The 21,409-nt window shown below is 42.8% G+C and overlaps 1 protein-coding gene across 1 annotated transcript in view; it reads left to right on the forward strand.

Moving 5' to 3' along the window:
• Positions 1-1,503: 1,503 nt before the first annotated feature.
• Positions 1,504-21,409, forward strand: part of ift80 (intraflagellar transport 80 homolog (Chlamydomonas)) — a 28,846-nt gene continuing 8,940 nt past the window's right edge. Inside the window, exons 1-9 of the mRNA XM_068745421.1 lie at positions 1,504-1,540; positions 1,646-1,867; positions 2,858-2,968; positions 3,107-3,175; positions 4,883-4,992; positions 7,067-7,156; positions 7,230-7,367; positions 19,368-19,547; positions 21,058-21,176. Of these exons, the coding sequence (XP_068601522.1) occupies positions 1,504-1,540; positions 1,646-1,867; positions 2,858-2,968; positions 3,107-3,175; positions 4,883-4,992; positions 7,067-7,156; positions 7,230-7,367; positions 19,368-19,547; positions 21,058-21,176 (1,076 nt within the window). The remainder of the gene's footprint in view (positions 1,541-1,645; positions 1,868-2,857; positions 2,969-3,106; positions 3,176-4,882; positions 4,993-7,066; positions 7,157-7,229; positions 7,368-19,367; positions 19,548-21,057; positions 21,177-21,409) is intronic.

Raw genomic sequence — 21,409 nt, forward strand, 5'->3', positions numbered from 1 at the left:
ACGAGCAGATAAAAAAATAGCGCAACTAAGCTAAAGCTAACACCAATGGCGAAGCGACTCATCAAACGTCGTAGTAGACCCGTTCCGTTTACGCGGCGTTGTAACGCGTATTTGTACACGAAGCTGTGGCGCCTTTGACTTTACACGTCAGCTAAAAAAAAAAATAAAAAAAAAAAAACGTGAAGCCGACAAAGGTATTGCAGTTTCAATTAATGAATCATCTGCATCACTAACCTCAATAATAGTATAAGCAGACATATTGTATGCTACTGTCCGGGGCGTGTGTCTAGGAAAAGTCTAATTTTCCATAAAAGCGATAGAATTCAAAAACGATCAGTCTAATTTATCTTCTATAAACATTTTAACGTCGGTCGGTAGCTAATATTTAAACCGAGACTAATGTTAAGCCCAGTACACAACTAACGTGAACGTTATGCACTCAGCAAATAGACGGAACCCAGTCTTTACCCTCAGATAGCGTTTCGAAGTATCCTCCACAATATGGGATCGATCGGTCAAGAGTCGTCCTTTCTGACACAAATCAAGATTTCGGGGGGAAAAAAATTATAATAAAAAGTATTCCTTAATCCAATGTTTGGCAAATATAATCCACAAAATTGATCTCCGTGGCATTCCCAGCACCTCTCCAGTTTGAAAACTCTAACTTGTAAATGGCGCCTAAACTGTGCTGTCGAACCAAATTCGTTACAAACTGACGCAAAGCACCATGGAACGTTCAAAGGGCAAGGAAAAAAAAAAGAAATTCAAAAAAGGGGACGAAGCCAACCCCACCTCGCTCTAAAACAAACCCTACTCGTAAAACAAAAAATGTGATCAAATAAATTAAGTAGAAATAATTCCTCATATTATTAATTATTTCATATTACAGTCAAATCCAAAGCCTAATATTTAATGTGTTAATTCGAAATATCCGTCAAGGAAGCTTGCAACTCTCGCGATAGCTGGGGTTTCAAGTGACGTGACGTCAGCGATTACCCGAATTAAATGGCTACCATAAATAAAGTAGCATTGATAAAGTTAGCGACGAACGTATGAGAAGTGGATAGGGTTGTTCTGTAACGTTTGCGGCTATTCCGGTATTCTTTGCTGTGCAATAACAAGCACACGTTGGTGTTTTGGCCATGATGTATTCTAAAACGACAGGACGATTGTCTGCTTTAACCAGAAAACAAAGATATTGTTAGCACGACACAGGCGCGACTCGAGGGAATGCGAAGGATTCACGTTACCTAATGTAACGTGGCAGGTAACTTAGCAACTGTAATCAGTTGTTGCTTTCTTCCTTGCAGTGACCGGAGCATGCCCGCTGTCTCGTCTTGTTTACTGGGCAGAGGTAGGATTAATAGTTGTGCCTCCTTGCATTGTTTAATGTTACGTGTTGCTTTGTTATTTACGTGTTGTGAGACGCTTTAATATGACGGTCGCTGAGAAATAAGTGTGTGTTTCTTGGTCTTTCAGGAATAATCGGCGTAATCCTTCATCATGAGACTGAAAACCTCGCTGCTGCAGGAACCCAAACATATCTTTATTTATGTTGATGACCTAATAACACATTGTCTGTGCCGTATATAGAATCAGCTGCTTCAATTACTTGCTTTGATAGTTGTCCTTAATAATTCAGCACATAACGAACTTGTAAGCTGTGTCTGGTGGACCACGGCAGATGAGTTGTTCTCTTGCAGTGAGGATCACCAGATCCTCAAATGGAACCTGCTGACTACCGAGACAACGCCAGTTATCAAATTGCCAGAAGACATTTACCCCATTGACCTACATTTTTTCCCCAAAACCATTGGTGGCAAGAACCAGAACCAGAATGAGATCTTTGTTCTTACGAGCACTGATGGCAAGTTATTTATTCTTATTCTGTAATTTGGTCAGTGGGTTACAGGGCTCTGCCTCTTAAATTCACCCAAAGAGGAAATAGATCAGTACATCTTTACAGTTATTGAAAATAAAATGAGATACGATTCCTTATGTTGATGTAGGACAGTAATATCCATTGGTAAACTCAATTCATATGAACTAAAACTAAAAACTGATAACGATGTATCTTTTTCCTTTCTGGACTGCTTGTTTTTTCCTCAGCCCATTTTTTCATAGTGAGTGCCATGATAGGATCCTGCTGGATCAATAAAAGCATAAGGCGACAGCTTGGGCGTTTTTGTTTTAAAGGAGAACTAGCTTCTTCACCAGTTTGACATTTATGCAGTCAAACTGTACTTGCTCTAAAAATAATTAGAAATAATAATTATCACAATTCACTGTCGCTGTCTGTCTTTGCACTTGTCTTAATTGGGTCCTTTAAGATAATGGATTTTGTTTGGTCATAATCCTAATTGTAGCATAGCCTTGCACAAAAATACCCACAGAATGAAGCAACGATTTTCTCTGGTGAGCAGAAAGTGAACAATTTCAATGTCTTTCAAGCGGCTACTGTTTTATGCTTTTACTTCATGTTCATTTCAGAGGCTGTTTCTTTAATTTACTTGTGAAAAGTTGATTAAATGCTCCTGCTTTCACCTGTGCTTCTACTTGAGTATAGAATGTATATCATTTGCCACCTCTCGTCATGATAACATATTGATACCTGCAAAAAACAAAACATATCGGTACACGAAGGAATTTCATGCACCCTGCTAAATATGGACTTTTTGATTGAGTACATATATAATACAAATATTGTATTCAAATGTTTTTTTGGGCGAATCATTCATTTCGGCTGTATGTCTTAGAACAATTATCTGCTGTAGCATCATTTTGGAACAATCAAAAACAGACATTTTAAAGCTACCAGAAATAACAGAAAAAACAAAACGATTGTTACTAATCACAGGAAAGTTCCACCTTGTCTCGAAGCTGGGCCGCATTGAGAAGAGTGTTGAAGCACACAAAGGAGCTGTTTTAGCTGGCAGATGGAACCATGATGGGACTGCTCTTGTTACAGGTAAAAATTACAAAGACATACACATTTTCATTGACATCTTTTTACACAAAGTTGCTTAAGCAACCTAATATGATTTTTCTTTTTCAAAAGTTTGATTTTTATTTATTTTTTTTTTAATATTTATTTCTAATCACTCAGCTGGAGAAGATGGACAAATCAAGATCTGGTCAAAAAGTGGGATGCTACGTTCAACGCTAGCCAGCCAAGGTAAAGCTAAAGGCCCTTTCTTTGTTTGAATGCAAGCTATGTAAATGTCTGATGTATTTGTGGAACTCCAATCAATAATTTTATATTACAGCTCAACCAAACATTTCCTTTGCGATCACAGAATCAAACATGAAAGCAGCGCTTGTCTTTTAGACAAACATGTGTTGTCATAATAAAAGGTGCTGATTTTTAATCGTGGAGGTGAAAGGTTAGGATCAGTTCAGGATTTAATTCACTGAAAGGAACGTTGTAGCTAGAAAATGTAATCGGCTTTATCTAAGGAACATTATAATTCAGGGAGTTTACATAATGGAACATTTTCCTATTGAATCACTTTAGTGTATTCTCTGCATGCCAGTGAGTTATGCACAGTTGGTCAGATATGATTTCCTGTAGAAAGAAAAACAACGCCCTATCATTTTGATATCTGAGATAGCGACTGTAGCTAATTTTAGAGAAGACCACAGAATGTTGTCTCTCTTTAAGACTGTTTTCACTCACACAAGTAAACAGATCCTCCTTCTAACTTACCACATTAAAGCCTCTATGTCCTAAATCAACTTTTTAGCATGAAAAATCTGTATTTTACGTACACATAGAAGCTTATCAACTATTCCATCATGGTAAGGAAACGTATGACCAGGCCTGTATATTAAGGCAAGCTGGTAATAAGCCTAACTAACCCTCACTGTGGTTTCACTGTAAGAGTAAGATTTAGAACTGCACATGCAAGGTGCTTGGTGTTAAAGCATTCATCTTAAAAAGAAGGCTTGTACCTACATGCATTTCAACTTTCAATCTATATTTGCTGTTAATGCTAGATAATTTTCAATGACAGTCAATGCTGAATGTGTTTTTTTTTTTTTTTTTCTCTCTCCATGACAAATTGTTCGAGCCTGTGTTTCTTCTTTGTATATGTTTGGTCTATTGTGTAATTGTACAACCATGAATCAGTTCTATGTGTTCTTAAACCGCCTTTGTTTCAACGCTTTGTCTATGTGGCGTTTTATTATTACTGATCTGTTACTCATTAAGTAATTCATTGTGCCGTTATGTCCTAAACATTTCATTTTAGTAACGTGACAGAAAGTTTGCCTCTGGGGAAATGGATGGCTGAATAACAGATGTTGTGGAAAACCTGGTGTAGGAACAGCAGTTCAGATCCAGCATTAGGGGAAAGTTTTTTTTTAAGCTGACTGTTTAAGTACGAGCGTCTGGTTGGTGGGCTGCTCAGCAGACCCTCAGATTTATTGAACACCTGCATGTAATAGTCGTGCAACGCACGATCCTACACGTGCCGCTCATTTGAGTGCAGGCCTTGTTTCTCTTCAGAGCCCACAATCCCATAAATACCCAATGGCAGCAGGCTGTTCTTCCTGTATACTATGATCCATTTTAAGAAAACCGCGGATGAGATTGGAGGCGAGTGAGCGAGAGGGAAGAGAGAGCAATTTACCCCCAAACCTGTCGTCACTTTTTTTTAAGGTTTAGATAATTTGATCAATTTGCAATTGTTTGGAAACACATGCGACCGCATTGGGGTTAAATGTCAGGCCCATTACCCTCCATGTAGCCGCAGATGAACGGTTTCCCTTATCCATACACATAAGCGCTCACACATATCCATTCATGCTCAAGTTTAATTTGCATCTTTTCAGTACTGAATCCTGTCAAAGTTAGATTCCTATGTTTGTGCATATCTTCAAGGGTCTGCTGTCTATTCTGTGGCCTGGGGTCCAGACTCGGACAGAATCCTCTACACGTCAGGAAGACAGCTTGTCATCAAGCCGCTGCAACCTAGCGCCAAAGTCATACAGGTACGCCCAATTTACAAGTGCCCTATCTTGTGTACAAATATTAATTTATTATCTAATATAAAAATAACATCATCACCCGGCAACTCACTCTTTCGCAGCGATTCAGAGGTAGCATTGATGGATGACATGCAGATAATGCTATATAACTAAATGTTGCATGTGATTCATATTTTCTAAACTCTTAGGTACCCTCATTACTTATCGTCATCTGTTCTCTCCTGAATAGTGGCATTGTATCTTAAACCAGTTTTTGTGCCGAGTCATATATATGGAGCTTGAAATCGGGCGATTACATTCCATAGCAGGCCGTAGTAACTTTATTTTCTGTAGTCTACTTTGAAGAATGCTTCGTCTCAATGTAGCCTAAAATATCAGTTTAACAGATACCTTCAGGATTTCTTTTTGGAAACCGCTTTCCAATCCTTTTGTAAATTATGCTCCCATTTAGAGAAAAATAGGCAATAAAGCAGGTTAAGCTTTAGAGCATGTCCTTTGATTCTCATTCAGGATAGAGGTGTAGAATATCTTTCCCGACTCCACTCCTTCGTTGAACGATGGCTACAAAAATGTTGATGGCAATAATGCAAAACAAGCCAAAAAAAGAAACTCATTCATTTTTTTAATGGAGAAAATGAATGCGTAAAGAAAAAAATTGGTGGTCCAGTTGTGTGACGAAGAAGGAAAGTCTTATTCCAATAATATGAGTACATATCGTGATGTGGAATAATAAACCTTATGTTTATATTGGTGTTTTAACTTCTTTTATGATCATTTTCTATTTTTCCAGCTGCTTTGATTATGTGCTTTGCTGCCTCTGGAGTGTCTGATGGAGATTTTCTTGTCCGTTGTCAATATGTTGTACAATATTATTTAAGCTTGCTTGAAGATTCTGAGCACGAGGCCCTTATTCTTTTAATAAATGTGTATTTCTTAGAAGTTCACGATTTGTGTTCCTGGACAAAGGTTAAGCAAAAGGAATAAATATGCAGTAGATCTCTCTCTATGTCTTCGAGTGTTCTTCCATTAAGGAATTGCAGCGCTGAGCAGCTTGATTATTTTTCTTGCCCATGTATACATTTGTTTATTATTCTTCTTGAGGCCAAATAGAGCTTAGGTCCCTTGCATAAACAGTGGAGGGTTTAATGTGTGTCTTTTCAACACTTTGCTCTCTCTTGACTATTACCACACACTCACACACACACACACACACACATCCAGCGTCATCAAGTAGAACCTGCTTGAGGCCAGTGCAGCAATAGTCTCAATGGTCAGCGTATACTGTAACCCCCTTGCTTCATATCTCTTCCCCATTACTTACTGATTATTTTTTGATGAGTAAAACAGCGCCTCTCCACTCTCACTGTAGACCGTCACATCCTAGAGCAGGTCAACTTGGCATCCCTTTGCAAAAATAAATAAATAAATAATAATGGAATGAGTATCCAGTCACATTGAGGCTGCGTAGTCACATGATGTCTGTCAGCCTGCCAGGGAAGCCGTTAGTCCAGTTCAGCCTCACCTCTACAAATTTGTCTGTTCGTGTTTGTCAGCTATCTTGTATTGACACTCATTAGCAAGGCTGGAGGGGGTTGGTTTTTGGAGTTTTTAAGCGAAAAAGTGTTTCCTTAAATCGCCTCTTGACTTTGATTTAACTTAAATCAGATAGCAAAGCCAAGGCCAAGACTCGTCTTTCGAAGGTAGAGGTGTCGACGAACGAGCTGAACTTTGCAGAGTGGCTAGCTGGTCTGAACGTGTTTTTCTGGCCCAGCGTTCTCTTTGGCTATTTTGCACCATGAAAGACAGAAAGAGTTCCTGTTCGTCAATAGAAGGATGCACCCAGCGTACTCTCTGTGGCATTCTTGTCTAAAGCCGGTTGTTTACGCACAAATTAATCACCACAGAGAGACACACAAAGAATATCTGCATCACTTGAAGGCTTTGCCTACGTTTTAGTCGGGGTGTGCCCTGCCTTTGCCCGTGGCAAGCTAGGATAGGCTCCAGCAACTCCCGTTACAGAGATTGTAAGTCTTGGGTTGGATCCATAGCCTGCTCTCTTTCCTCTGTCTCTCTCTAGTGGAAGGCTCATGATGGAATTATTCTGAGGGTGGACTGGAATTCGGTCAATGACCTCATACTGTCAGGTGCAGAAGACTGCAAATATAAGGTGAGTTGTGTTTTATTATCATTTCACACATTTGAGGGTGTGTTATGTTTCAGATCATGTGTTGCCTTAACAGGTATGGAACGGCTTCGGCCATCTGCTTTCCTCGTCATCTCTGTGCGACTACCCGATTACCTCTCTGTCCTGGGCTCCGGATGGAGAAGTGTTCTCCGTGGGCTCCTTCAACAGCTTGCGACTGTGCGACAAGACCGGAGTAAGAAAAAACATCATCATTTTTGTATTTGTTGTGTTCTGTCATGACTCCTCCAGCAGAATGTGAAATAACCACTAGAATGGGATGTCAGCAAGTGAAGCCAGTGTCAGAGCAGGAAGGACAAACGGCAGGGCGCTTGAGCATAAACCTGACAAAATATAGCACGTCTGATAGCTTAATTTTGGAACCCCCCACCTCCCCCCACACCTTTTAGGGCCACATGAGAGGAGCAGTTATGTTGTGAAATTTCTTTTTACAGTTTGAAATTCACATTTTCTTCATGCTGTGATTGGCTAACTGAGCAGAGGTGAGAGTGTGAATATCTTTTATATGGAAGTCTGAAAATATGCACAATATTTCTTCTCCCCCCTTTCTGATGATATAAAATACGTGTACATGTACGTCCAAAGGAATATCTTAGTAGGAGTTTACCCATATCCAAATAAAAATATCGTTAACATTCTGCCTGATGTGGATGGTGTAAATCTAACTACAGGGGAATGAGCTGCTTGGTGGAGGTCTGCGCTCTCTGACTGATTTTCTAGTCTATTCAGGGGGTCGTCGACTTGCAACAACAATTGGTTCCGAGGGTTTTGTCTTATGCCGACTCGGTCGTAAGTCGGCCCATGTTAAATGACTATACCGGTAAGTATATTATGCTGCGTCGAAAAATATTGGCGTAGAAAGAGACAATTTCCTTTTGGTCGACATTGTGGGTGAGACCGCAGAAACGGTCGCACACTCGATCTGCTCACTCACTTTCCGGTATGTCGTAAAAACACCTCGTCAAACAAACAAAACAACAACAGGCAAGTGCGGTCGTAAAGTCGCGAGTGGCATAGGTCGTAAGTCGACGACCCCCTGTATATTAATTATCTCTAGGCCGCGTTTGGCTACATGCCACTCGTCCTTGTTACCTGGAGCTGACGGTAGAAGGAATTGCGATGAGGGGAAATAAAAGAAGGACATTGGTAATAAATAAATAAAAGCACGTATTCTGATGAATGTCAGGCCAGCAACAATATTACTTGTTTCCCGGTCCTCTTTGAGTTTACCGAGAGATGTCAGTGTATTATTGTTTCAGACAGGCAATCATCGGACATTTCATGCTCCATTTTGATTTCATTAGAATCAAATGGCTTTCTGTAGCACTAAAACAAATGGACCGGAGGGAGGACTGTACCAACACATATGTATTCTCTAAAAGGAATAAGGAGGGTGTTGTGCATTTCAGGGAGGGTACATTAACACAATTTATGAATTTTAAACAAAAGAGAGGCAATCTGGGAAAATCTCTTTGCGCGACTTACTTAGCTCTGGTGTGATGTCTTGGTAAAGGCAGTGTGATGATGATGATGATGATGATGATGATAATTATGATGATTATGGTTCTGCCTTGCTGAAGCTGAAGGAAGCATATGCTTGCCTTCTCCTCCCTCAGCCCTCAGAGACAGTTTGTGCTGTATGGTGTAGGAGGCTTTCTGAAAAAGAGGATAGGGGGGGCGGGGGGGGGAGCTCAGAAAAACAAAACAAAAAGTCCCTCCATTTGATTCGTGTCATGTGAATTTACACGTGTTCTTTTCATGCATTAAATCAGAGGATAAACATCTCTGCCCTCATGACACAGTCACATTTCGCTTTGGGAGCAGCATAGTAAGGGTTAAACCGCACTACAAGTCTTTTGGGTTACTAGCGTGACTAATGGGAAGGGGTTTCATTCTGTATCTGCTACAATGAAACCTTGCACTCCAACATATTGCTGCTGGCTCAGCAGGATCCGCCCCGCACATTTAACCCCTTCCACTCCCCCCGTCCAGCTTGGATCGCCTCTCAACCTGAACTCTCAACTCTCTCCAACTCTTTTCCTTTTTCCTCCACCGGGGTACATTTTGTTTGTCACTGTCCTCCATCCCTGTGGAGGGAGTAGGGAGACGTACTGTCGAGACACTGAGACGCATACTAAATGTGCATCAAGGCCAAAGTGTTGGGAGAGCACGCAGTTCCAACAGACCCCAGACATAAGCTGAAAATAAAGGTCGGCCTTTCCACTGAACATCAACATATTATTGTTAATGAACAGATTATGTTGTTATTAAAACATTTGGTTATATTAGTTACAATTTTCCTGTCTTCCGAGTTTTTGTGTCGAGTACATTTTCTCCACACAGGAACATTAACAGGACGCGACACACAAAGAGGTTCACTGTCCCTTTTTTACAAGATTTGGGAGAGACAATAAGTCAGTGTCTGTCTGTGTGCCTGCCATAATATGCATGTGCCCACATGCCTGCGTGTCTGTGTGTGTGCATCCATTGCCGTGCAAATGTGCCTGCGAGACAGCAGTCTATTTACGAGGCGCTGCAGCTGGTGTCTAGCGTCTGGACCCTGTCACGATCCCTGACACCGTCACTGGCTAACAAGTAGGACTCATTGTGCCAGGCAAGCACCCGCTCACTTCAGTTTCTCTGCCACCCCCCCTTTGCCGTCGCTGTGCTTTTCCCCCCTCTCTATTCACTGTACACCCATGCTGACATAAATAAATATAATAGATGCTTGGTTTAGCTAATGTAATTCCTGCACAGTATTCAGTTTTCTCTGAGCAGATTTGTCTAATGAAGAGAAAATATTCTAAACTGTAGGATATTGTCTGGAGACGCTTTTTAGAGGTTCGGCGTTTTGATTACTGTCGCATAAGCAGGGCCGGATCTTAGAATCGGGAGGACTTTAACTTTGCTTCGAAGCCAGATTTCATTATTTAGCCTTTTATTTTTGGCTTTGTGCTCATTGAAACCTTAGCAGGCATTCATAGTCAAATAGAAGTCGGTTAAAACAATAAATAATAAGGCAGCACCGTGCCAGATTATTTCAGATTGCACCGTGGCAAAATTTGACCCAGGTCAACATTTACTAGTCTGGCCGTATTTCAAATGAATGAGCACCAATGGTGAACAAGTCTGAAGCAAGTGGGTTGCAAGGACTTTATCTCCTAACCATGTATCAGTAAAAACTCAACCATGAAAGCACAAGTACAAAATGGCTGCAATATTCACATTATTACTGATCATGTTCATCAAATAGAATAAAAAAAACAAAACTCAGATTTTACACATCTTAAAACACCTTATAATTCTAGTTCTGTGTGGTCATGCAAAATTCCAAACAATGGTCATCTAAAGATAATTTGCCAAACTAAAATTCAGGTATTGAAAAAGGAGCAAAGTGGTGCTACTGATTCAAGGATGGAGTATTAGTGAACTTTTCGGTGTATACATCCAGCCCAGTTTTCTTTGTGGGAGTCTTTTTTAATTGGAGCTGACTTACTGGAATGTTATCGAGCAGTGAGGATGGAAGCTGTCTGCCTGGTCCTACTGACTAGTCAGTATGGAGGTATGTAAAGCCTCTTCTGTAAAGATGGAATGAAAGCCTTAATTGCTAAAATGCCAAAGTAAGTTTTTACAGATGCATTAGCCACGAGATAATAAAGGCTTTCTGATTTCTCCTTTAAGTGCCTCGGATTTCTAGGACGGGGATAGCGCACTAAAGTAGCACCATTATCTCTCTTGATAAGATGCATTTTACTGGCTGAGCAGCAGCGTTGATCAGGAAGTAGACTCGGACCCAGGACTTAATGTACTCCTCCCTCCTTCTGGTTAGTTTGAACCAAGTCTTTCTGAAGATGTGACTGAGGTTCCTGGTTCAGTCGGTGTACATCTCCATCTATTTCACGCTCCTCTCCACTTACCTTCCTCCTGTTCTCCCTTTTGTAGGCGATACTTTGCCACAGACGCATGATGAGATTAATATATGTGATTTGTACCACAAATCATGGCTCATTTCTTCTGTAAACGTTTAACAACGTTGTTATCTACTTCAAGATGATACCTCTTCTTTCAGACACAGCAATTGAAAAATAACCCAAGGTGGAGATTGAACTGTTATTTTCCATCCTGCAAGATACAAGAAAAACGTCTTTGTAAAGAGGGAATTCTCACATTTTTAAGTTTAAATGTCTTTCTTCTTTCCTGCTGGTTAGACACTCCTCCTAAATGTTTTTTTTTTTTTTTACATCCCTTTTTTCTTGGAGACTTCGGGGGGGGGGGGGGGTCCTTGATCAGCATCACCACACTGGGAATGGGTCCATGTCCAACTGGATTCACCATGGCTCCTTTCTCTATTCCTATTTCTTTCTCCTCCCTTGCCTCTTTAATGTGCTGCCTCATTCTCTGTAGGATCTTTGTCTACTATCCTTATAGATGCCAACCATTGTTTTCTCTGAGAGGCTAGCACCCTTGACGGTTGGCCTGCCAGTGTTCTTGTGCTGTTTTTTTTTAATTCTATTCTTAGTTGTGGACTCTCATTCTTTACACTACAGCTTGCCACCTTCTTCCTACTTGCCAGACCTCAAGCCTCCCTGTCATTTCAATGAGCCCCACCAATAGTTTTACCCCTCTGTCACTGGGAAGACAGACTGTGTACCTGAGCCAGCACTGGCAGTTTGCTGCCAATCACTGGCCAGCCTCCATTTGAATATTGCAAAGAGAATAAAACGACCCACAGTTTTGGTTCTGATCACCAACCCTTGGCAGTGGAACATGAAAACAAAACAAAAGTAACAACACAGGATTTATTAGACTTCACGCCTTTATCTACTTTCAACACATAAACAGGGAAGTTTAACTGGGGTGTAGTTCATAAGGCTGCAGGCGTAGGAGAGATACACACACACACACTATAGCTGAGAGGATAAATTGTGGAAAAATACAGCAGGGGGTGCACAGGAGAGACTAAGATTAGGTTGACGTGAAATGATTGGCATAAATCGGACAAAGGATGAGTGTGTTCAGATGAGAAAAGGTTTGAAAACTGTTTGAGAAAAGAGAACGTTAAACTGTGGTTGGGTCACAGAGCGAGAGAGGGAGAGGGAGAGAGGCATTATCTAACAAAGAGACTCCTGAGTCAGCACTAGAGCAGTTTTCTCCCAAGGCAACTGGGGAGGGTCTCTCTCGCTCGCTCTCCCCCCTCTCTCTCTGCCTTTCGCTCTCCCTCCCACCCCTTCCTCGCTCTTACTTTAAGCCTCCCTCCCCTTACAAATCTGTGCGTTTGCAAGCTATTTTTTGCTTTCTGCACTCTTCCACTTTGGCTGTTGTGCGTTTGCTCCCTCTGCACACTGTGAACTGCTAGAAAGAGACTTAAAAGGGCAGCTGGGGTCTCTAATGTCCTTCAGAGCTCTGCTCCACCATTTTCGCTCGTGTTTTCATAGGAATAATGTTGCTGAGTCCGTTCCAGCGCATGTAAAGATGAAGTAGTTACTTGAAGTTTTCCCTCCCACAATGTGAGGATAAAATATTTTTTTACTGGCTTCTGACACGACATACACTAAAGTCCGTCCTATGATGATTGATCCCAATTTTTTAGAGGTTGTGTAAACGAGTGTGCGTATGTGACCCGCCGCCTGGGTAAGTAAAGTTTGGCCAGAGTAAAAGGTAATACTTTTACACCCCTCTTGAGTTCGCCTAAAGGCTCGTCTTGTTGGAAACCAGAAAGGAGTGGAGCACGAAAAAAGCTGAAAACAGAACAGTTGGAGGGGTATGGGGCGGAGCCACGTGGAACTCTCCAATATATCCTGTAAAGTTGGCCTAGTAAGGCTTTGAGGATTAGTCTCCATAAAAGATAGCGGTTTCCCTTTCCCTCAACGTTCTCCCTCTCTGTCAGCTCCCTTCGCTCTCCCTTTTTTTTCCTCTTTACCTCTCCACCCCTCCATCCTTCTCTTCCCCAGAGGCTTGGAGTAAGTGTCTGACAGTAAGACGGTGCCTCGCCAGCCCTTCTGGCAGAGTCATCATTCTTAGCAGCACTAAATCACTATCTCCACTCGCTATACAAACATGTCACCGTAGCGCAGAAAAAAGTGGGATGAACTTGAAGTAGGCGTGAGGATGCGGCAAACTGATGAAAGGAGCAAATAAAGAACTTTAGTGATGCACACAAATAAGCAAAAGCATGTGTGTGTGTGTGTAGCTGGGATATGACTTTACTGCCAACCCAGAGTTCATTAACAGCTGTTGTTGAGGTCCAGGGCTGGCCTGGTGGCGCTGGACCAAAGTCTCCAAAAGGATGATTTGAAAGGCTTTCATTTTGGCTGTGCCGCAGGGTTCCTCCCTCTTTTCTGCTGGCGTTCACAGAGATCATAATGAAGCTTCGCAATGACGTCGCCTAATTTATTGACTGGCTTCTTTTAGTATAATTTGTCACACGTTTTTCCTCAACAATGAAGTGATGGATTTGTTATTGAATATGCCAATCCAAGCACTTATTTCCACTTGTATGTTTGTACCGGTGCGTCTAGGATGCAACCAGTCATGTGATTTTCCCATTATGAATGAATTATAAAATTTAAGGTATTATATAGCACATTGAGGAGCTGTTTAGAGTCCTGCTCGCCATTGTCATTGAATAAACTCTTTGTCTCCTGGGATCCCGGAGAAAGTCGACAGCTTATTGGCAAACCTTTTTTCAAGTCCTTCAACCTGCGTGGAAGCCAGTAGAACAGCCATCAACGTAAAATTAGCTCCATTGGGGGGCTCATGTGTTGTGCTGTTTGCAGCATGCCAATACACAATCAAATTTCAAATATATATGTGTGTACGTGCATGTGTGTGTGCATAGTTTGTGCTAATAGAATTCTGCTGCCCAGCTCACAGCTGTGTCCTGCTGATGAGTCCCAGGAGGCCCCAGCATATGTCTATAGTTACCATGCTGAGGTTCCAGCATGAAACCATGTGTGGATCATTACTCTCTCCCTCTCCCCCCTTTTCCTTCTCCCTCTTGCTATCTTCCAGTTTGTCGTGCCCCCCCCCCCCTCACTCCCCCGCACCTCTCCGTTTCCCCCCACACTGCCAAATCTCCAACCGGTGCCACTCTCCATGCGCCCTGGCCCAATGTCGATATTTCTTTATCCAAGCGAAGTGGTATTTCAATACGGAGAGCAGGAATGCTCCTTTAACTGACCTATGTTTAGAAATGGGCTTGTGTTTTAACTAAATCTTTAGTGTTTTGGTGTGGAGTAAGTGGACCTCAAATAGTTTGTTGGACAGCAGACCAGGGAAAGAAAATCATCTCAATGTTATAAAGCCTAGTACCTAGTATATAATTGGTACATACATATCACAGCAAATTACATAAATGAAAACATAGAGTTAACTGTCCCAGTGTAGGACATCAAACACGGCTCATTGTGTAAACTTGCACTTGATAATTAAACGTGCATTTACAGGTGGTTTGCTTTACGTCGCATCTCGAATGTCTGTGGAGATTCAGATCATTTCTCTCCTAGAAACCAGCCCTCGACCGCACATTGACGTACGTGGGTCCGGTTTGCTTCATCCCAGTTGTCAACCACATCTCCCATGGATAGGTCAGTGCAGATTGACATTTACAAGGCCTCCTAATCAGTAGAGAGATTACCGAACTCTCATCCAGAATCCCTCCTCCTCCTCTCTCTAAACAAAGGTTTTTGCTTTTAGTTTCACTCTCACTTTTCACAGCTTCACCCTCAATTTTTCATCTCCCTGAATGGATCTTGTTTTGAAGAATATATTCGCGTCAGCATTTTCATACCTGCACAGCCCTTTGTCTGTTTACAGCCAGATACTTGCCTGTGTGTCAAGTGTCCGTTACACTCAAACATGTGTGTTGTGTTTATTACGCGCAGGGATTTACACTCTGTACCTGCGCTGCCAGGTCCTGTCCTGCGCAGACATACAGGCAAACTGAAGCCAGCTGGCTTCGCAAAGTCTGCCATCTGTTCTGATTTATGTAAGACTGTTAACCCTGCACTCGACTGGATCCCAGTAGGACAGTGACGAACTGATATGTAACAATGAGACGCACCGGTGCTGTTGCCACAGCAACGAAGGCTTTTTCTGAAGCATCGAAACATTAAAAATGTGCCAACAAGCAAATACACAACAGCAAAGGCAACGATACTTTGGCAATTAATAGATTTGTTGGAGCAGCAGCATTAACCGAATGATTTGAGCAGTATCGTCATCAGGAAGGTTGAGCCAATAATACAGTGTGACAGGAGTATCAGGGGCTAGAAACACTTAGAATACCCTCTCTGATTCGCATGATGTTGACTTGGGTTAGGGCTCGGGGGGGGGGGGGGGGCAGCAGTCATGGCAGACATATTTAATGCTTGTGAAGTAATGGTGCTGAATCGGCAGATAGCTCCGCTGGGAGCCATTAGTCCAGACATGTGTCTTTAACCCTTTCACTGGCTCAAGCTCCACCTCCGCCCTCAAACCACCCCCCTCAGCCTGCGGCATGACGGTCAGGGAGCTGTTTCAGGCGTCGCATTATTCTTCCTCGGCTTCGATAAAGATCCATCTCAACTTTATGCTCACACCACCTCGGCTTTCAAGGTGCACGGGATCATCGGTGATCCGCATCCTCTCTCTCACGATGGACGGTGATCATTTTTCATGGTTGACCGCTTCCCACACCACTTAGGCATTATCATCCATAAAGAATTCAGGCACATGTAGAGTATATTTTGTAATTATTTGGTAAATTAAGGTCAGACAAAAGGCAGCGTTTGACGTATCTGTAGAGAGGAGCACATTGTGGCAGAGGCTGCGTTGTACTGCAGTATTTTAAGGCTTCTCAGACTAAGGACGTTCTTGCCTTTGCGCTAACATAACCTCTTCGCAGGCCTCCTCATGTTGGCTGCAGCTATAGGGCAACAATATAGAGAAGGGGTAGGCCCACAACACCTGCCAGTCGTAATGGTAAACATATGTCGAGAACTGGAGAGTGGAGGAAGGGAGGAGGAGAAGAAGGAGGAGGAGAGCAAGTACACTCCTTCCAGACACTCGAAAGAGGCTTTGCACTCAGATTACTAGTTACTTTTTTTTGCAGTTGTGATTAGTTGTGAGTCTGCAACTTTGTCATATGCAGGACTGTAGGTATGGGGTGTGTTCGGGCGCGTGTTGTGGTCTGTGGATCATCGCACGATTGTTCCGAACCTGAAACAAGAAGAGATCCCGTTGGGAACACTCTCTTTCTAAATATGGGGATGGATGGCAGACCAGTATCTTCAAGTTATTCAGCACGGCACCACGGCATCCCATCAGGTCATTTTATTCTAGTGTCACACTCTGCTGGTTTGTCACCTGCGTGCAACTAACGTCTGTGTATCTGAGTCATATTAACACACACACGTCATCACACACAGGATGCATGTGTGTGGGATGTTTAGCTTGATTCTCAAAGTGATCATCGCGACTGGCTGCCGGCCTCGTTCTCCTGCCACGTCTTTGACACGAGTAACGTGTGTAGTCATGCGTGTTTCTACCTGCACTGTAGTGTCTACCTAGCCTGACACGCACAGCCATGCATCGCTGCTGTATGTACATAGCTGTGTGTATACGCTCATTGTGCATTTGAGAGCCCCCCTGCCCCCCTCAGTCTCTCCCCCAGAGCTCAGCTGAGAACTATACGTCATGTCTGCCACCTTCTCTCTGGCCACAAAGCTGCCCATTGTGGACAGACGGGGGTTCGGTGACCAGAGAGTGGACTCCTGCTACAGGAGATGAAGGTCCACACCCACCTTCGACATCCAACCTGTTAATCCTAAATCTTCATTTTGGACTTCATGCACTGTTTCTGCATCTTTTCTGACCTCTCCATTTTCCTGCATGATATCCAGTTCAGTTTTCTTTACCTTGACCCTACTTTTGGCTGCAATAAAAGCAGTTGTCAAATCTACTTTCACCTCCCTCAACTTTTATCTGCTTTTACCATCTCCTCCATTTCTTCTTCGCTTCCGACCTCACTCCTCTTCTGCTCCACCTCTTCATTCCGAAAGACGCACCATTTTTATTTTTTGTGTATTTATTAAGACTCACAATTAAATGTTGGATTATATTCTCAAATTGCATGGGCTGGACTAGGTGGTACCTAACTCAAGATTTTGATAGGCATCCCCATGGACACGCTTTATGGAAGATAGGTTTCAGTTCTTTTTTGTTGTTGACACTTTATCTGGCTTTCCTGACCATTTTCTTGAGGTTTCTCATTAGAACATCTTAAACTGTCACCAAGAAAGAGTCTTGGAATGGATGAAAGTTGGCTCAGAGAGTGAGAGATGCAGGGATTCTGGAAAAATAAACATGGACATTTTAGGTTTCTCCTAGTTCTTTCATCTGAGGACATCTATAGGAAATGTTTCTATGTGTGTGTGTGTGTGTCTCTCTCACACACACACACATAAAATAGACACTGAACACAAAGGAAAGGAAGGAAATGCCCCGTCTACTTCTATCATCAGCATGCCATCGTGTACATTTTCTTTATTGCATCTACAGTATCTGTCGCTCGCACAAAGACAACCTGCATGCACATAGACATGTATGGTTACAAGTTCTTCATGCACATAAAGACAACCCCTGCTTCCCACATGCACGCCCTCATTCTTGCTTGCTGGCCTTCTGGCAGGCTAAAAGGGATTCAAATGGTTCAATGTGTTAAAAGCATTAGGTAAGCATGGATCCAGCAGTGCTTCTTGGCCTGATATCATGTGTCCTGCTTCATTACGGTCTGGTGTATACATTGATCTGCATCTCTGACCCTCCATACATCCATCCATCCCTCCCTCCTTCCTCCATCCCACCCCTCTGCTTTTTCCTTTTTGGGATGCTTTATTGCAGGGTGGGCCATCTACAGATTTTAACAGAAGAACGGCCGTGCTCTCTTATTGTTGTCCAGACTTGACCCGGCTGCCTTGCCCATTTATAGACTAAAGATTGTTAATGCCGTTTAAGAGGAGGCATGTCTATGAATAAAGGCTAATTTATAAGCTAGGAAGCATGAAGTGGTTTAAAACGAAGGTGAAAGGAAGGAAAAGAAGTTACAAAGTAGCTGATCCCAGTTGAGTAGATCTTTTCATGTCCACATTGATATTTTCTTCCCCCATCACTATTTTGATCTTGATTTGACACTTGCATGGATGGTGCTGACCCAAACCAGCTGAGCTATGTGCAAAGGGAACAAGAGAGGGAGTATAATTCAACCTGCAGCCTGTTGGCCACATCTCACATCCCGGCGATGCTGTACGAGAATGAGGCAACAAAAACACTGAGACCTTTTCTCCGAACTTCACCACTCACCCTCTCCGTTACAGGCAGCGCAAAGCCAACATTTGTACTTGTCTTACTTCAGGAGCAGATTAGAGTGGGAAACAAATTGGAACAATGTTTAACAGCTGGTGTGTTCACACTCTATCAACTCCACTGAACCGATTCAAAGAGCGTTCATTGTTGTTTTTGTGAACATTGTAGAACACATAAGGGAGAGGAGTGTGAAAAGACAGTAAGCGGGGGGGGGGGGGGGGGGGGGGGGTCAGAATGGGGAAAACAAAGACTAGATATAGAGAGGAGAAACCTGAGGGAAATGGTGGAAGATGGTACCCTTGTCTTCAACGGCTGTACATCTTTGAGCTCGCCACGACTGACCGTCTGCAGCACACGTTCCCTGACTTTACATCTGTTTATCTCTGGACAGAGCTTCCTTTGGAGTCGTTTTATTTTTTCTTATAAAAAGAAGGGAGAAGTCTTGTTAATAAGCGTTTGGCTTGGTCCCGGGGCCTCCTATATAAAACCTCCCGTTTCCTCCCTGTACCCCTGCCCCCTGCCCCCCCTGCGTTAATAGATGAGGATAGCAGAGTGCATGTTTACGAGCACGAGTGCTGGACTTGGCAGGGCTGAGCGCTACTTCAGTGTCTCACAGTTCATCACAGCTCAAAGACTGACTGACTGCCCCCTCCCTCCTTGTCTTCTTAGTACAGTTACACGATGTGCACACACGCTCATGTACACGACTCGTGCCTCGGATCACTTCTCTCAGCTCATTGTTTCTAGTTCTTCAACTGCTCCCGAGCTAATTGGTTTAAGGTTGTAGAGAAGTCTCCGCAGCCTTTAACTCCACTGCTTTCTCTATTCCCAGTGGTCCCATGCGTTGGAGAAGCCCAAAACAGGTAGCATATTCAGCCTGGCCTGGTCTGCAGACGGCACCCAGCTGGCGGGGGCCTGTGGCAACGGGCATGTGATCTTTGCCCATGTGGTGGAGCAGCACTGGGAATGGAAGAACTTTGAGGTCACCCTTACCAAGAGGAGGACCATGCAGGTAGATGGAGAGACACACAGACATCACTGTTGCTGCTCCTATGCAGCCTTACAGAAAGCCATTTTTCACAGAACCAGCCAGAGTTACAGTCGTATAGCAGTACAAATTAATACTACAGTACTATTCGCACCCCGACGCCTCATGTAAGTCATTAGTAGCAATAGGCGAAGTAGTAATGGTAGTAGTGACAATGCTAGTACTCGTAGTAGTAATAGCAGCAGCAGATTGTAGTAGTAGTTTCTGTAACGGTAGTAGTAGTTGTGCTCATAAAAGTAGTAGTAATAGCAGTGGTAGTAGTATTAGTAGTACTCATAGCAGTAGTTGTAGTAGTAATAGTGGTGTTGTAATAGTACTAGTGTTAATAGTACAGCAGTAATACTACTAATGTACTTTCGGCTTGTCTTGTGAGGGGTCGCCACAGCAAACCAACCTTCTCCAAAAAAAAAATGTAAACAGTACACTCAACTAAACAAAACTCCAGTGACGAACACTGGAGCACTGACGTTTGTTCCACACAATTAATTTTGTTCTCATAATTTCATTGAATTGTGGTCAATCAACGCGCATTATCAAGCACCAGTTGCTCGCTTGGTACGTGCCAAAGCGAATGCTTCAGGGCCTTCACTATATGGCCGCTGGTTGTATCCATGTATTAAAGTTGGACTCTCCCAGTGTGCAGCTTTGCTGTGACAATGAGCAGCCTGTCTAAGTTGCCTTTCTCGCTCCACCATCCTCTACTGTTTAAACTCTTTCTAACCACAAGGTAGCATTTACAAGCGGTTAACACACCCAAATATACATACACACGCGTGTATACTTTCAGAAGGGTGCGCATACAGGCACACTTGCAGAAGAAATAACATGTATGCGGGCCAACAGGCATGCATTACTTTGCCATAGACATCTTTTAACAAGTGCAGTTTGTGTAAACTAAACGGTCAGGTCATCAACAATTTATTTTCAGCCTTGCAGGCGTTTTTCTGTCTCCCTCCTCCTCCTCTCCGCCTCACAGTGCTTTTTAAAAGTGCACATCTGCCAGTGGTTTGCGAATCAGCCCGCTAAATTTACCACCTTGCGGTCGAATGTTTTTTTTTTTTTTTCTGGTTGTGTTGCATGTAAATTTGGCTTGCCAGGGGGAGCAGAGGAGGAAGATTTGTAAAGCTGTGAAAATAACCCCACCTCTCACCTGGTGCTGCGAAAGGCCTTTTCATTCATTCTCAGAGAGAGCTGGAGGGTATTTATCTACGCAGGTGAAAAAATGAATAGCAACCACTGCATGCACACTTAAAACGGTAAAGCGGCTCTCCTTTCTCCGACCACAGTTGCCCTACATATTCTTGGGCATATTGTACTGTTTCCTGTGTATATTCAGAAGTATTTGCACAGTAGAATGAATTTTACGACTGTTCAATAATTTGAACCAAATTCACATCTGCTTTTCTTTTCCTTTTTAACTCTTAGAGGGAAAGAGGCCTTCTTCTCTTAGCTCTCTCCCTTTCTTTTTTGTCAGGTGAGGAACGTGACGAACAATGCAGTGGACATATTGGAATTTAGGGATCGAGTCATCAAAGCATCCCTGGCATACGGTCACCTCGTGGTTGCCACATCCCTCCAGTGCTATATATACAAGTTAGTATTCCGCTCCCTCGCTTGTCTTCTCCTGTTTCTGGTCCTCCTTTATTCACACTGGCCTTAAAAACATCAGCGTGGGTTTTATTTTTATTATTTGGGCCTGATCTCTATTCAGCTCAAATGCAGATTCCAGGAAAACTGTATGTTAATTTGGCACCTGATTTTTATTTTTGAACATCCTGGACATGGCCGATTTAATGCAGCACCCCTAAGCCGAAGATCTTCATGGC

Source organism: Brachionichthys hirsutus, chromosome 11 (genome assembly GCF_040956055.1).
Source record: "Brachionichthys hirsutus isolate HB-005 chromosome 11, CSIRO-AGI_Bhir_v1, whole genome shotgun sequence".
NCBI classification, from domain to species: Eukaryota; Metazoa; Chordata; class Actinopteri; order Lophiiformes; family Brachionichthyidae; genus Brachionichthys; species Brachionichthys hirsutus.